At 53.9% G+C, this 14,601-nt stretch overlaps 1 protein-coding gene across 1 annotated transcript in view; it reads right to left on the reverse strand.

Annotated features, from left to right (window-relative positions):
- abca3b (ATP-binding cassette, sub-family A (ABC1), member 3b) overlaps positions 1-14,601 on the reverse strand; it is a 95,680-nt gene that overhangs the window by 55,436 nt on the left and 25,643 nt on the right. The window contains exons 7-8 of the mRNA XM_068003631.1: positions 7,289-7,409; positions 5,668-5,841 (exon numbers count right to left, since the gene is read on the reverse strand). Coding sequence (XP_067859732.1) covers positions 5,668-5,841; positions 7,289-7,409 — 295 coding nt within the window. The remainder of the gene's footprint in view (positions 1-5,667; positions 5,842-7,288; positions 7,410-14,601) is intronic.

A 14,601-nucleotide genomic window follows, 5' to 3' on the forward strand; every position in this document is an offset into this window, starting at 1 on the left:
TGTGAGCATGTGTCTGAGGGTGTATAAGTGCCTGAGTGTGAGTGTGAGCATGTGTCTGAGGGTGTATAAGTGCCTGAGTGTGAGTGTGAGTGTGAGCATGTGTCCGAGGGTGTATAAGTGCCTGAGTGTGAGTGTGTATGAGTGTATGTGGTTCTGTGTGTGTATAATTTAGAGATAATATACAGTGAGAGTCCCTTCTTTTACAAACTTTTACTGCACTATCTGCACTTAACTAAGTTTACGATTCGATTAATCAGGAGAAGTATATCTATATATATGTATATGTATGTATGTATATATAGATATAGTGCAGCGTACTTATATCTGTGCAGTTACGAAGTGCTTTTGCCAGGACCTTGTAACCCATATCACTTTAATGCACAGTAGTTCCAGCAATTTGCCCACAGCATGAATCATCATTCTGTTCACTGGCAACACGCATTACATTTATGTCCTTGGTATAATTAGGAGGGCAGGCTGGGTGAAATAATGTGTGGTATTAATATCTGCGAGAGTGCAGTTAACCAATTCCTGCTCACAACAGATTACATACAAGAAAACTGTAAAGGGCCAATTTTCTGACAGTGTTCCCGGAGAGGAGCCTTGCTGCCGGAAGTGCTTGATTTAAACTAATGGCCATCTGGTTCACTAATGTCCTTTAGGGGAGGAAACCTGCCGTCCTTACCCAGTCTGGCCTATATGTGACTCCAGACCCACAGCAATGTGGTTGATTCCTGGCGAGACTCACGAGCCCCGGGAAAGCCGTCCAGGAGGCGTTAAGTTTAAAGCTTAGTTAAATTCAATTAAAAAAACGCTACTTAACGTCTCTTAATGACGACAAGTGCCCGGCTAAATACCTGCTGCCGGCACTAATTGGGGACACAACCTTGGCCAGTGCATTCCTCGCACGTATTTAAACACACCCACATTAAATCTGGAAGTGGGCTCTTTGGAGCCGGGTTGCGGTCGTGTCCCAAAAAACTACAATTTTCACCTCCCACCCGACCCCAACCCACCCATTCTTGGGGTTAAAATTCCCCCCATTGTGTCCAATTCTGGGTACCATATTTTAGGAAGGATGTAAAGGCCTTAGAGAGGGTGCAGAGGAGATTTACTAGGATGGTACCAGGGCTGAAAGATTTCAGTTTCATGGAGAGACCAGAGAATCTGGGGTTGTTCACCTCAGAGCAGAGAAGGTTAAGGGGAGATTTAATCGAGGTGTTCAAAATCATGAAGGGTTTCGATGGAGTAAATAAGGAGAAACTGTTTCCAGTGGCAGAAGGGTCGGTAACCAGAGGACACAGATTTATGGTAATTGGCAAAAGAACCAGAGGCGACATGAGGAGAATTTTTTTTAAGCAGCGAGTTGTAATTATCTGGAATGCACTGCCTGAGAGGGTGGTGAAAGCAGATTCAATTATAACTTTCAAAAGGGAATTGGATAAATACTTGAAATCAAAAAATTTGCAAGGCTATGGGGAAAGAGCAGGGGAATGGGACTAATTGGATAACTCTTTCAAAGAGGCAGCACAGGCACGATGGGCTGAATGGCCTCCTTCTATGCTGTATCATTCTATGATTCTTAATCGCCCTCTGAAATGGCCTAGCAAGCCACTCAGTTGTAAAACCTCGCTACAAAAAGTCATAATAAGAATAAAACCAGACGGACCACCCGGCATCAGACCACGAGGCACCGGACACGACAAAGGCAAACCAAGCCCAGTCGACCCTACAAAGTCCTCCTCACTAACATCTGGGGACTTGTGCCAAAATTGGGAGAGCTGTCCCACAGACTAATCAAGCAACAGCCTGACATAGCCATACTCACAGAATCATATCTTTCAGCCAACGTCCCAGACTCTTCCATCACCATCCCTGGGTATGTCTTGTCCCACCGGCAGGACAGACCCACCAGAGGTGGCGGTACAGTGATATACAGTCAGGAGGGAGTGGCCCTGAGAGTCCTCAACATTGACTCTGGACCCCATGAAATCTCATGGCATCAGGTCAAACATGGACAAGGAAACCTCCTTCTGATTACCACCTACCGTCCTCCCTCAGCTGATGAATCAGTCCTCCTCCATGTTGGACATCACTTGGAGGAAGCACTGAGGGTAGCAAGGGCACAAAATGTACTCTGGGTGGGGGACTTCAATGTCCATCACCAAGAGTGGCTCGGTAGCACTACTACTGACCGAGCTGGCCGAGTCCTGAAGGACATAGCTGCCAGACTGGGCCTGCGGCAGGTGGTGAACGAACGAACACGAGGGAAAAACCTACTTGACCTCATCCTCACCAATCTACCTGTCGCAAATGCATCTGTCCATGACAGTATTGGTAGGAGTGACCACCGCACAGTCCTCGTGGAGATGATGAAGTCCTGTCTTCGTACTGAGGACACCATCCAACGTGTTGTGTGGTACTACCACCACGCTAAATGGGATAGATTCTGAACAGATCCAGCAGCTCAAAACTGGGCATCCATGAGGCATTCTGGGCCATCAGCAGCAGCAGAATTGTATTCCAGCACAATCTGTAATCTCATGGCCCGGCATATTCCTCACTCTACCATTACCAACAAGCCAGGGGATCAACCCTGGTTCAATGAGGAGTGTAGAAGAGCATGCCAGGAGCAGCACCAGGCGTACCTAAAAATGAGGTGCCAACCTGGTGAAGCTACAACACAGGACTACATGCATGCTAAACAGCGGAAGCAACGTGCCATAGACAGAGCTAAGCGATTCCACAACCAACGGATCAGATCAAAGTTCTGCAGTGCTGCCACATCCAGTCGTGAATGGTGGTGGACAATTAAACAACAAACGGGAGGAGGAGGCTCTGCAAACATCCCCATCCTCAATGATGGTGGAGTCCAGCACGTGAGTGCAAAAGACAAGGCTGAAGCGTTTGCAACCGTCTTCAGCCAGAAGTGCCGAGTGGATGATCCATCTCAGCCCCCTCCTGATATCCCCACCATCACAGAAGCCAGTCTTCAGCTAATTCGATTCACTCCACGTGATATCCAGAAACGGCTGAGTGCACTGGATACAGCAAAGGCTATGGGCCCCGACAACATCCCAGCTGTAGTGCTGAAGACTTGTGCTCCAGAACTAGCTGCGCCTCTTGCCAAGCTGTTCCAGTACAGCTACAACACTGGCATCTACCCGACAATGTGGAAAATTGCCCAGGTATGTCCTGTCCACAAAAAGCAGGACAAATCCAATCCGGCCAATTACTGCCCCATCGGTCTACTCTCAATTATCAGCAAAGTGATGGAAGGTGTCGTCGACAGTGCTATCAAGCGGCACTTACTCACCAATAACCTGCTCACCGATGCTCAGTTTGGGTTCCGCCAGGACCACTCGGCTCCAGACCTCATTACAGCCTTGGTCCAAACATGGACAAAAGAGCTGAATTCCTGAGGTGAGGTGAGAGTGACTGCCCTTGATATCAAGGCAGCATTTGACCGAGTGTGGCACCAAGGAGCCCCAGTAAAATTGAAGTCAATGGGAATCAGGGGGAAAACTCTCCAGTGGCTGGAGTCATACCTGGCACAAAGGAAGGTGGTAGTGGTTGTTGGAGGCCAATCATCTCAGCCCCAGGACATTGCTGCAGGAGTTCCTCAGGGCAGTGTCCTAGGCCCAACCATCTTCAGCTGCTTCATCAATGACCTTCCCTCCATCATAAGGTCAGAAATGGGGATAATCGCTGATTGCACAGTGTTCAGTTCCATTCGCAACCCCTCAGATAATGAAGCTGTCCGTGCCCGCATGCAGCAAGACCAGGACAACGTCCAGGCTTGGGCTGATAAGTGGCAAGTAACATTCACGCCAGACAAGTGCCAGGCAATGACCATCTCCAACAAGAGAGAGTCTAACCACCTCCCCTTGACATTCAATGGCATTACCATCGCCGAATCCCCCACAATCAACATTCTGGGGGTCACTTAACTTAACTGGACCAGACACATAAATACTGTGGCTACAAGAGCAGGTCAGAGGCTGGGTATTCTGTGGCGAGTGACTCACCTCCTGACTCCCCAAAGCCTTTCCACCATCTACAAGGCACAAGTCAGGAGTGTGATGGCATACTCTCCACTTGCCTGGATGAGTGCAGCTCCAACAACACTCAAGAAGCTCGACACCATCCAGGACAAAGCAGCCCGTTTGATTGGCACCCCATCCACCACCCTAAACATTCACTCCCTTCACCACCGGCGTACTGTGGCTGCAGTGTGTACCATCCACAGGATGCACTGCAGCAACACACCAAGGCTTCTTCGACAGCACCTCCCAAACCTGCGACCTCTACCACCTAGAAGGACAAGGGCAGCAGGTACATGGGAACAACACCACCTGCACGTTCCCCTCCAAGTCACACACCATCCCGACTTGGAAATATATCGCCGTTCCTTCATTGTCGCTGGGTCAAAATCCTGGAACTCCCTTCCTAACAGCACTGTGGGAGAACCTTCACCACACGGACTGCAGCGGTTCAAGAAGGCGGCTCACCACCACCTTCTCAAGGGCAATTAGGGATGGGCAATAAATGCCGGCCTCGCCAGCGACGCCCACATCCTATGATCGAATTTAAAAAAACGAGCTCGGCACGCGGACCAACCTTCCGTGAGCCCTTCCAGTGGGGAGGCCTTTCATATAGTGCAGCAGCAAACAGCGCAACCAATCCCAATAATGGGAGGGAAACAGAGACAGCCAGTGCAAGGAGGACAAGGGCAGTGAGAGACAGGCCCACAAATCTCTTACAGGGACAGTCGGCCATGCATGGACTGACTGGGCCCCATGGTACTCGGGCTGTTTCAAAAAAAAACTTGCTTTTATATCATACCTTTCACGACCTCAGGACGTCCCAAAGCGCTTCACAGCCAATTAAGTACTTTTGAAGTGTAGTCACTGTTGTAATGTAGGAAATGCAGCAACCAATGTGTGCACAGCAAGATCCCACAAACAGCAATGAGATAAATAACTAGTTAATCTGTTTTTTTGGTGATTTTGGTTGAGGGGTAAATATTGGCCAGGACACCGGGGAGAACGTCCCTGCTCTTCTTCAAAATAATGCCATGGGATCTTTTATGTCCACCTGAGAGAGCAGACGGGGCCTTGGTTTAATGTCTGCTCCAGCACTGCACTGAAGTGTCAGCCTAGATCACGTGCTCAGGTCTTGGAGTGGGACTTGAAAGCCTAACCTTGACGCTCCGAGGCGAGTGAGCTGCCACCGAGGCGAGCGGACACCGAGGCGAGTGAGCTGCCACCGAGGCGAGCGGACACCGAGGCGAGTGAGCAGACACCGAGGTGAGCAGACACCGAGGCGAGTGAGCGGACACCGAGGCGAGTGAGCAGACACCGAGGTGAGCAGACACCGAGGCGAGTGAGCGGACACCGAGGCGAGTGAGCGGACACCGAGGCGAGTGAGCGGACACCGAGGCGAGTGAGCGGACACCGAGGCGAGTGAGCGGACACCGAGGCGAGTGAGCGGACACCGAGGCGAGTGAGCGGACACCGAGGCGAGTGAGCGGACACCGAGGCGAGTGAGCGGACACCGAGGCGAGTGAGCGGACACCGAGGCGAGTGAGCGGACACCGAGGTGATAAGTCACAAACAAACCCATAAAGCAGCCAGTGCTGGAATGGAATCTGGTCATTACTCTTACCTTTGCCTTCGAACATGCCGATTAGCTGGCACCCCAGGGCCATCGCAACGTTTGAGATCAAACATGATGCCACTTTCTGGGAGGATGTCATCGAGGGGTAACGAGGAGAGATGAAGAAGTAGGGAATGTATGAAAAGAAGTACAGGAATCCACTCGCTGCAGCGGCTATGTTGGCTGAAATGAGGGAAGGGACCAGATGATTAGACACACACCTCACCCTGCAAGAGGCAGACATGATTACCGGACCTGCTCACTGCACTGATGCTCAGTGAAGGGCGACTGTACCTGTACGGGTGACAGGTACAGGGTCGTGGAATAATAGAAAAGTTACAGCACGGAAGGAGGGCATTCGGCCCATCCGTGCCGGCTCTATGCAAGAGCGATCCAGCTCGTCCCACTCCCCGCCATGTGTAACTGTACAACAACCACTCCACTCAGTGCATGCCTCAGTTCCTTTTATTTCTAGTTTTCTCCCTCCTGAAGGCAGTGATGTGAACTCTGATGGTTCCTCTCTCCAACACCACCCAATTGGCTGAAAATGCACCTGCTCATCCTGGACCAATGCCCAGTGATCACCGGGGCACCAGGCTGGCACCAGGATGCTCTGGTTACTGAACCGGCAGCAACATCAGCTGATGCAGCCCAGGAACCAAGCCCGAATGTTCGGCTGAATTGCGATCGATGTAAGGGAGGTTATGGGGACTCCTCTCCTGATGCCTCGAGCTAGTTTACCTGGATTATGGGTTGGCCGTGCATTCGCTAAGCGCTCAAACCTTGCGAATGCTCTAGTTCAGATTTGATTCTCGGTCAGACCCAGGAGTGGAAAGGCCTCACTGGGCTGTGCTCCAGTCTCTGACGGGCAGGATACCCTTTCAATGGTTGAGTTTCTGCTGTTGAAATTATGTGTCGAGGCTGGAGCAGGGTTTATATGTGAAAAGTCTTAAGTTGGTGGAAGGCAGGTGCTCCGGGAAGGATCAATGGCACTTGATGGAAATATCAAAGCCGGGTATGGCACCTCAACATGAGGGTGCCTGGAGGAGACTCAGCAATCGCCACTGATAGGAGGAGATGGAGGAGGAAAAAACTTCAGCTTCTGTCAGGCCCTTCGCCTCATTGCTGATGAGTGGAAAATAAATTTGAGAAGTTGATATAAAACAAGGATCAAAACACATAAACCAGCTGTCTCTTCCCAGTGACTGTCTTTTGCAGTTTGCAACACAAAGATCTTTTCTCTCTCAAAAGCAAAACACCCAAATAGATGCAGTTCTATTAATCTGTGTAGTCTTGCAGCCAGAGAACTCGCCTTAATACAGGTGCCATTAGTCTATCACATCTCACAGCACTGACTTCCTTTCACCACACTGAGAAGGTACCAGGGTGACCACGAAAGACACCCTGAGGCTCAGAGTTTGCACTGTCTCCAATAACCTGCGAATGGGTAAAGCACTCGTTTCTTCTGCTCCTTCTCGACACACTGAAGAAGCAAGACTCTCAACAAAAAATAAAATCACCACCATCTTCCAGTCTGCAGTGAATGTTACTTTGCAACAATAGGCAGAATATGGAATGTAATAAAGAGCATCCATCACTGCCCCTGGTACAGACAACGTCACACACATACCTTGGGAGAAGAAAACACTGATCATGAAGCTGAACGAAAGAGTGGAAATCACAACCACCAGGAGAAAGAGAAAGATAAGGGTGGGGTCACTGAACTGCAGCACCGCTCCTTTATGGGTAACCTGTCGAGCAAAACAAGTTACAACAGCAAACGGTCAGGGCACACCGAGTCACCGAGTCAAAACTCCCGACATTCATAACCCCATCACCGACACACCCTCCACTGTAACCCCATCACCGACACACCCTCCACTGTAACCCCATCACCGACACACCCTCCACTGTAACCCCATCACCGACACACCCTCCACTGTAACCCCATCACCGACACACCCTCCACTGTAACCCCATCACCGACACACCCTCCACTGTAACCCCATCACCGACACACCCTCCACTGTAACCCCATCACCAACACACCCTCCACTGTAACCCCATCACCGACACACCCTCCACTGTAACCCCATCACCTACACACCCTCCACTGTAACCCCATCACCGACACACCCTCCACTGTAACCCCATCACCGACACACCCTCCACTGTAACCCCATCACTACACACCCTCCACTGTAACCCCATCACCGACACACCCTCCACTCAACCCCATCACCAACACACCCTCCACTGTAACCCCATCACCGACACACCCTCCACTGTAACCCCATCACCGACACACCCTCCACTGTAACCCCATCACCGACACACCCTCCACTGTAACCCCATCACCGACACACCCTCCACTGTAACCCCATCACCGACACACCCTCCACTGTAACCCCATCACCGACACACCCTCCACTCAACCCCATCACCAACACACCCTCCACTGTAACCCCATCACCGACACACCCTCCACTGTAACCCCATCACCAACACACCCTCCACTGTAACCCCATCACCAACACACCCTCCACTGTAACCCCATCACCGACACACCCTCCACTGTAACCCCATCACCGACACACCCTCCACTCAACCCCATCACCAACACACCCTCCACTGTAACCCCATCACCGACACACCCTCCACTGTAACCCCATCACCGACACACCCTCCACTCAACCCCATCACCGACACACCCTCCACTGTAACCCCATCACCGACACACCCTCCACTGTAACCCCATCACCGACACACCCTCCACTGTAACCCCATCACCGACACACCCTCCACTGTAACCCCATCACCAACACACCCTCCACTGTAACCCCATCACCGACACACCCTCCACTCAACCCCATCACCGACACACCCTCCACTGTAACCCCATCACCGACACACCCTCCACTGTAACCCCATCACCGACACACCCTCCACTGTAACCCCATCACCGACACACCCTCCACTCAACCCCATCACCAACACACCCTCCACTGTAACCCCATCACCGACACACCCTCCACTGTAACCCCATCACCGACACACCCTCCACTCAACCCCATCACCGACACACCCTCCACTGTAACCCCATCACCGACACACCCTCCACTGTAACCCCATCACCGACACACCCTCCACTCAACCCCATCACCGACACACCCTCCACTGTAACCCCATCACCTACACACCCTCCACTGTAACCCCATCACCAACACACCCTCCACTGTAACCCCATCACCGACACACCCTCCACTGTAACCCCATCACCGACACACCCTCCACTGTAACCCCATCACCGACACACCCTCCACTCAACCCCATCACCGACACACCCTCCACTGTAACCCCATCACTACACACCCTCCACTGTAACCCCATCACCGACACACCCTCCACTGTAACCCCATCACCGACACACCCTCCACTGTAACCCCATCACCGACACACCCTCCACTGTAACCCCATCACTGCCACACCCTCCACTGTAACCCCATCACCAACACACCCTCCACTGTAACCCCATCACCGACACACCCTCCACTGTAACCCCATCACCGACACACCCTCCACTGTAACCCCATCACCGACACACCCTCCACTGTAACCCCATCACCGACACACCCTCCACTGTAACCCCATCACCGACACACCCTCCACTGTAACCCCATCACCGACACACCCTCCACTGTAACCCCATCACCAACACACCCTCCACTGTAACCCCATCACCGACACACCCTCCACTGTAACCCCATCACCTACACACCCTCCACTGTAACCCCATCACCGACACACCCTCCACTGTAACCCCATCACCGACACACCCTCCACTGTAACCCCATCACTACACACCCTCCACTGTAACCCCATCACTACACACCCTCCACTGTAACCCCATCACCGACACACCCTCCACTCAACCCCATCACCGACACACCCTCCACTGTAACCCCAACACCGACACACCCTCCACTGTAACCCCATCACCGACACACCCTCCACTGTAACCCCATCACCGACACACCCTCCACTGTAACCCCATCACCGACACACCCTCCACTGTAACCCCATCACCGACACACCCTCCACTCAACCCCATCACCAACACACCCTCCACTGTAACCCCATCACCGACACACCCTCCACTGTAACCCCATCACCAACACACCCTCCACTGTAACCCCATCACCAACACACCCTCCACTGTAACCCCATCACCGACACACCCTCCACTGTAACCCCATCACCGACACACCCTCCACTCAACCCCATCACCAACACACCCTCCACTGTAACCCCATCACCGACACACCCTCCACTGTAACCCCATCACCGACACACCCTCCACTCAACCCCATCACCGACACACCCTCCACTGTAACCCCATCACCGACACACCCTCCACTCAACCCCATCACCGACACACCCTCCACTGTAACCCCATCACCGACACACCCTCCACTGTAACCCCATCACCAACACACCCTCCACTGTAACCCCATCACCGACACACCCTCCACTCAACCCCATCACCGACACACCCTCCACTGTAACCCCATCACCGACACACCCTCCACTGTAACCCCATCACCGACACACCCTCCACTGTAACCCCATCACCAACACACCCTCCACTGTAACCCCATCACCGACACACCCTCCACTCAACCCCATCACCAACACACCCTCCACTGTAACCCCATCACCGACACACCCTCCACTGTAACCCCATCACCGACACACCCTCCACTCAACCCCATCACCGACACACCCTCCACTGTAACCCCATCACCGACACACCCTCCACTGTAACCCCATCACCGACACACCCTCCACTCAACCCCATCACCGACACACCCTCCACTGTAACCCCATCACCTACACACCCTCCACTGTAACCCCATCACCAACACACCCTCCACTGTAACCCCATCACCGACACACCCTCCACTGTAACCCCATCACCGACACACCCTCCACTGTAACCCCATCACCGACACACCCTCCACTCAACCCCATCACCGACACACCCTCCACTGTAACCCCATCACTACACACCCTCCACTGTAACCCCATCACCGACACACCCTCCACTGTAACCCCATCACCGACACACCCTCCACTGTAACCCCATCACCGACACACCCTCCACTGTAACCCCATCACTGCCACACGCTCCACTGTAACCCCATCACCAACACACCCTCCACTGTAACCCCATCACCGACACACCCTCCACTGTAACCCCATCACCGACACACCCTCCACTGTAACCCCATCACCGACAAACCCTCCACTGTAACCCCATCACCGACACACCCTCCACTGTAACCCCATCACCGACACACCCTCCACTGTAACCCCATCACCAACACACCCTCCACTCAACCCCATCACCGACACACCCTCCACTGTAACCCCATCACCGACACACCCTCCACTCAACCACATCACCGACACACCCTCCACTGTAACCCCATCACCGACAAACCCTCCACTCAACCTCATCACCGACACACCCTCCACTCAACCCCATCACCGACACACCCTCCACTGTAACCCCATCACCGACACACCCTCCACTCAACCCCATCACCGACACACCCTCCACTGTAACCCCATCACCGACACACCCTCCACTGTAACCCCATCACTACACACCCTCCACTGTAACTCCATCACCGACACACCCTCCACTGTAACCCCATCACTACACACCCTCCACTGTAACCCCATCACCGACAAACCCTCCACTCAACCCCATCACCGACACACCCTCCACTGTAACCCCATCACCGACACACCCTCCACTGTAACCCCATCACCGACAAACCCTCCACTGTAACCCCATCACCGACACACCCTCCACTGTAACCCCATCACCGACACACCCTCCACTGTAACCCCATCACCGACACACCCTCCACTGTAACCCCATCACCGACACACCCTCCACTGTAACCCCATCACCAACACACCCTCCACTGTAACCCCATCACCGACACACCCTCCACTGTAACCCCATCACCGACACACCCTCCACTCAACCCCATCACCGACACACCCTCCACTCAACCCCATCACCGACACACCCTCCACTGTAACCCCATCACCGACACACCCTCCACTGTAACCCCATCACCAACACACCCTCCACTGTAACCCCATCACCGACACACCCTCCACTCAACCCCATCACCGACACACCCTCCACTGTAACCCCATCACCGACACACCCTCCACTGTAACCCCATCACCGACACACCCTCCACTGTAACCCCATCACCAACACACCCTCCACTGTAACCCCATCACCGACACACCCTCCACTCAACCCCATCACCAACACACCCTCCACTGTAACCCCATCACCGACACACCCTCCACTGTAACCCCATCACCGACACACCCTCCACTCAACCCCATCACCGACACACCCTCCACTGTAACCCCATCACCGACACACCCTCCACTGTAACCCCATCACCGACACACCCTCCACTCAACCCCATCACCGACACACCCTCCACTGTAACCCCATCACCTACACACCCTCCACTGTAACCCCATCACCAACACACCCTCCACTGTAACCCCATCACCGACACACCCTCCACTGTAACCCCATCACCGACACACCCTCCACTGTAACCCCATCACCGACACACCCTCCACTCAACCCCATCACCGACACACCCTCCACTGTAACCCCATCACTACACACCCTCCACTGTAACCCCATCACCGACACACCCTCCACTGTAACCCCATCACCGACACACCCTCCACTGTAACCCCATCACCGACACACCCTCCACTGTAACCCCATCACTGCCACACCCTCCACTGTAACCCCATCACCAACACACCCTCCACTGTAACCCCATCACCGACACACCCTCCACTGTAACCCCATCACCGACACACCCTCCACTGTAACCCCATCACCGACACACCCTCCACTGTAACCCCATCACCGACACACCCTCCACTGTAACCCCATCACCGACACACCCTCCACTGTAACCCCATCACCGACACACCCTCCACTGTAACCCCATCACCAACACACCCTCCACTGTAACCCCATCACCGACACACCCTCCACTGTAACCCCATCACCTACACACCCTCCACTGTAACCCCATCACCGACACACCCTCCACTGTAACCCCATCACCGACACACCCTCCACTGTAACCCCATCACTACACACCCTCCACTGTAACCCCATCACTACACACCCTCCACTGTAACCCCATCACCGACACACCCTCCACTCAACCCCATCACCGACACACCCTCCACTGTAACCCCAACACCGACACACCCTCCACTGTAACCCCATCACCGACACACCCTCCACTGTAACCCCATCACCGACACACCCTCCACTGTAACCCCATCACCGACACACCCTCCACTGTAACCCCATCACCGACACACCCTCCACTCAACCCCATCACCAACACACCCTCCACTGTAACCCCATCACCGACACACCCTCCACTGTAACCCCATCACCAACACACCCTCCACTGTAACCCCATCACCAACACACCCTCCACTGTAACCCCATCACCGACACACCCTCCACTGTAACCCCATCACCGACACACCCTCCACTCAACCCCATCACCAACACACCCTCCACTGTAACCCCATCACCGACACACCCTCCACTGTAACCCCATCACCGACACACCCTCCACTCAACCCCATCACCGACACACCCTCCACTGTAACCCCATCACCGACACACCCTCCACTCAACCCCATCACCGACACACCCTCCACTGTAACCCCATCACCGACACACCCTCCACTGTAACCCCATCACCAACACACCCTCCACTGTAACCCCATCACCGACACACCCTCCACTCAACCCCATCACCGACACACCCTCCACTGTAACCCCATCACCGACACACCCTCCACTGTAACCCCATCACCGACACACCCTCCACTGTAACCCCATCACCAACACACCCTCCACTGTAACCCCATCACCGACACACCCTCCACTCAACCCCATCACCAACACACCCTCCACTGTAACCCCATCACCGACACACCCTCCACTGTAACCCCATCACCGACACACCCTCCACTCAACCCCATCACCGACACACCCTCCACTGTAACCCCATCACCGACACACCCTCCACTGTAACCCCATCACCGACACACCCTCCACTCAACCCCATCACCGACACACCCTCCACTGTAACCCCATCACCTACACACCCTCCACTGTAACCCCATCACCAACACACCCTCCACTGTAACCCCATCACCGACACACCCTCCACTGTAACCCCATCACCGACACACCCTCCACTGTAACCCCATCACCGACACACCCTCCACTCAACCCCATCACCGACACACCCTCCACTGTAACCCCATCACTACACACCCTCCACTGTAACCCCATCACCGACACACCCTCCACTGTAACCCCATCACCGACACACCCTCCACTGTAACCCCATCACCGACACACCCTCCACTGTAACCCCATCACTGCCACACCCTCCACTGTAACCCCATCACCAACACACCCTCCACTGTAACCCCATCACCGACACACCCTCCACTGTAACCCCATCACCGACACACCCTCCACTGTAACCCCATCACCGACAAACCCTCCACTGTAACCCCATCACCGACACACCCTCCACTGTAACCCCATCACCGACACACCCTCCACTGTAACCCCATCACCAACACACCCTCCACTCAACCCCATCACCGACACACCCTCCACTGTAACCCCATCACCGACACACCCTCCACTCAACCACATCACCGACACACCCTCCACTGTAACCCCATCACCGACAAACCCTCCACTCAACCTCATCACCGACACACCCTCCACTCAACCCCATCACCGACACACCCTCCACTGTAACCCCATCA

The sequence above is a fragment of the Heptranchias perlo genome, chromosome 22 (assembly GCF_035084215.1).
Source record: "Heptranchias perlo isolate sHepPer1 chromosome 22, sHepPer1.hap1, whole genome shotgun sequence".
Lineage (NCBI taxonomy): Eukaryota > Metazoa > Chordata > Chondrichthyes > Hexanchiformes > Hexanchidae > Heptranchias > Heptranchias perlo.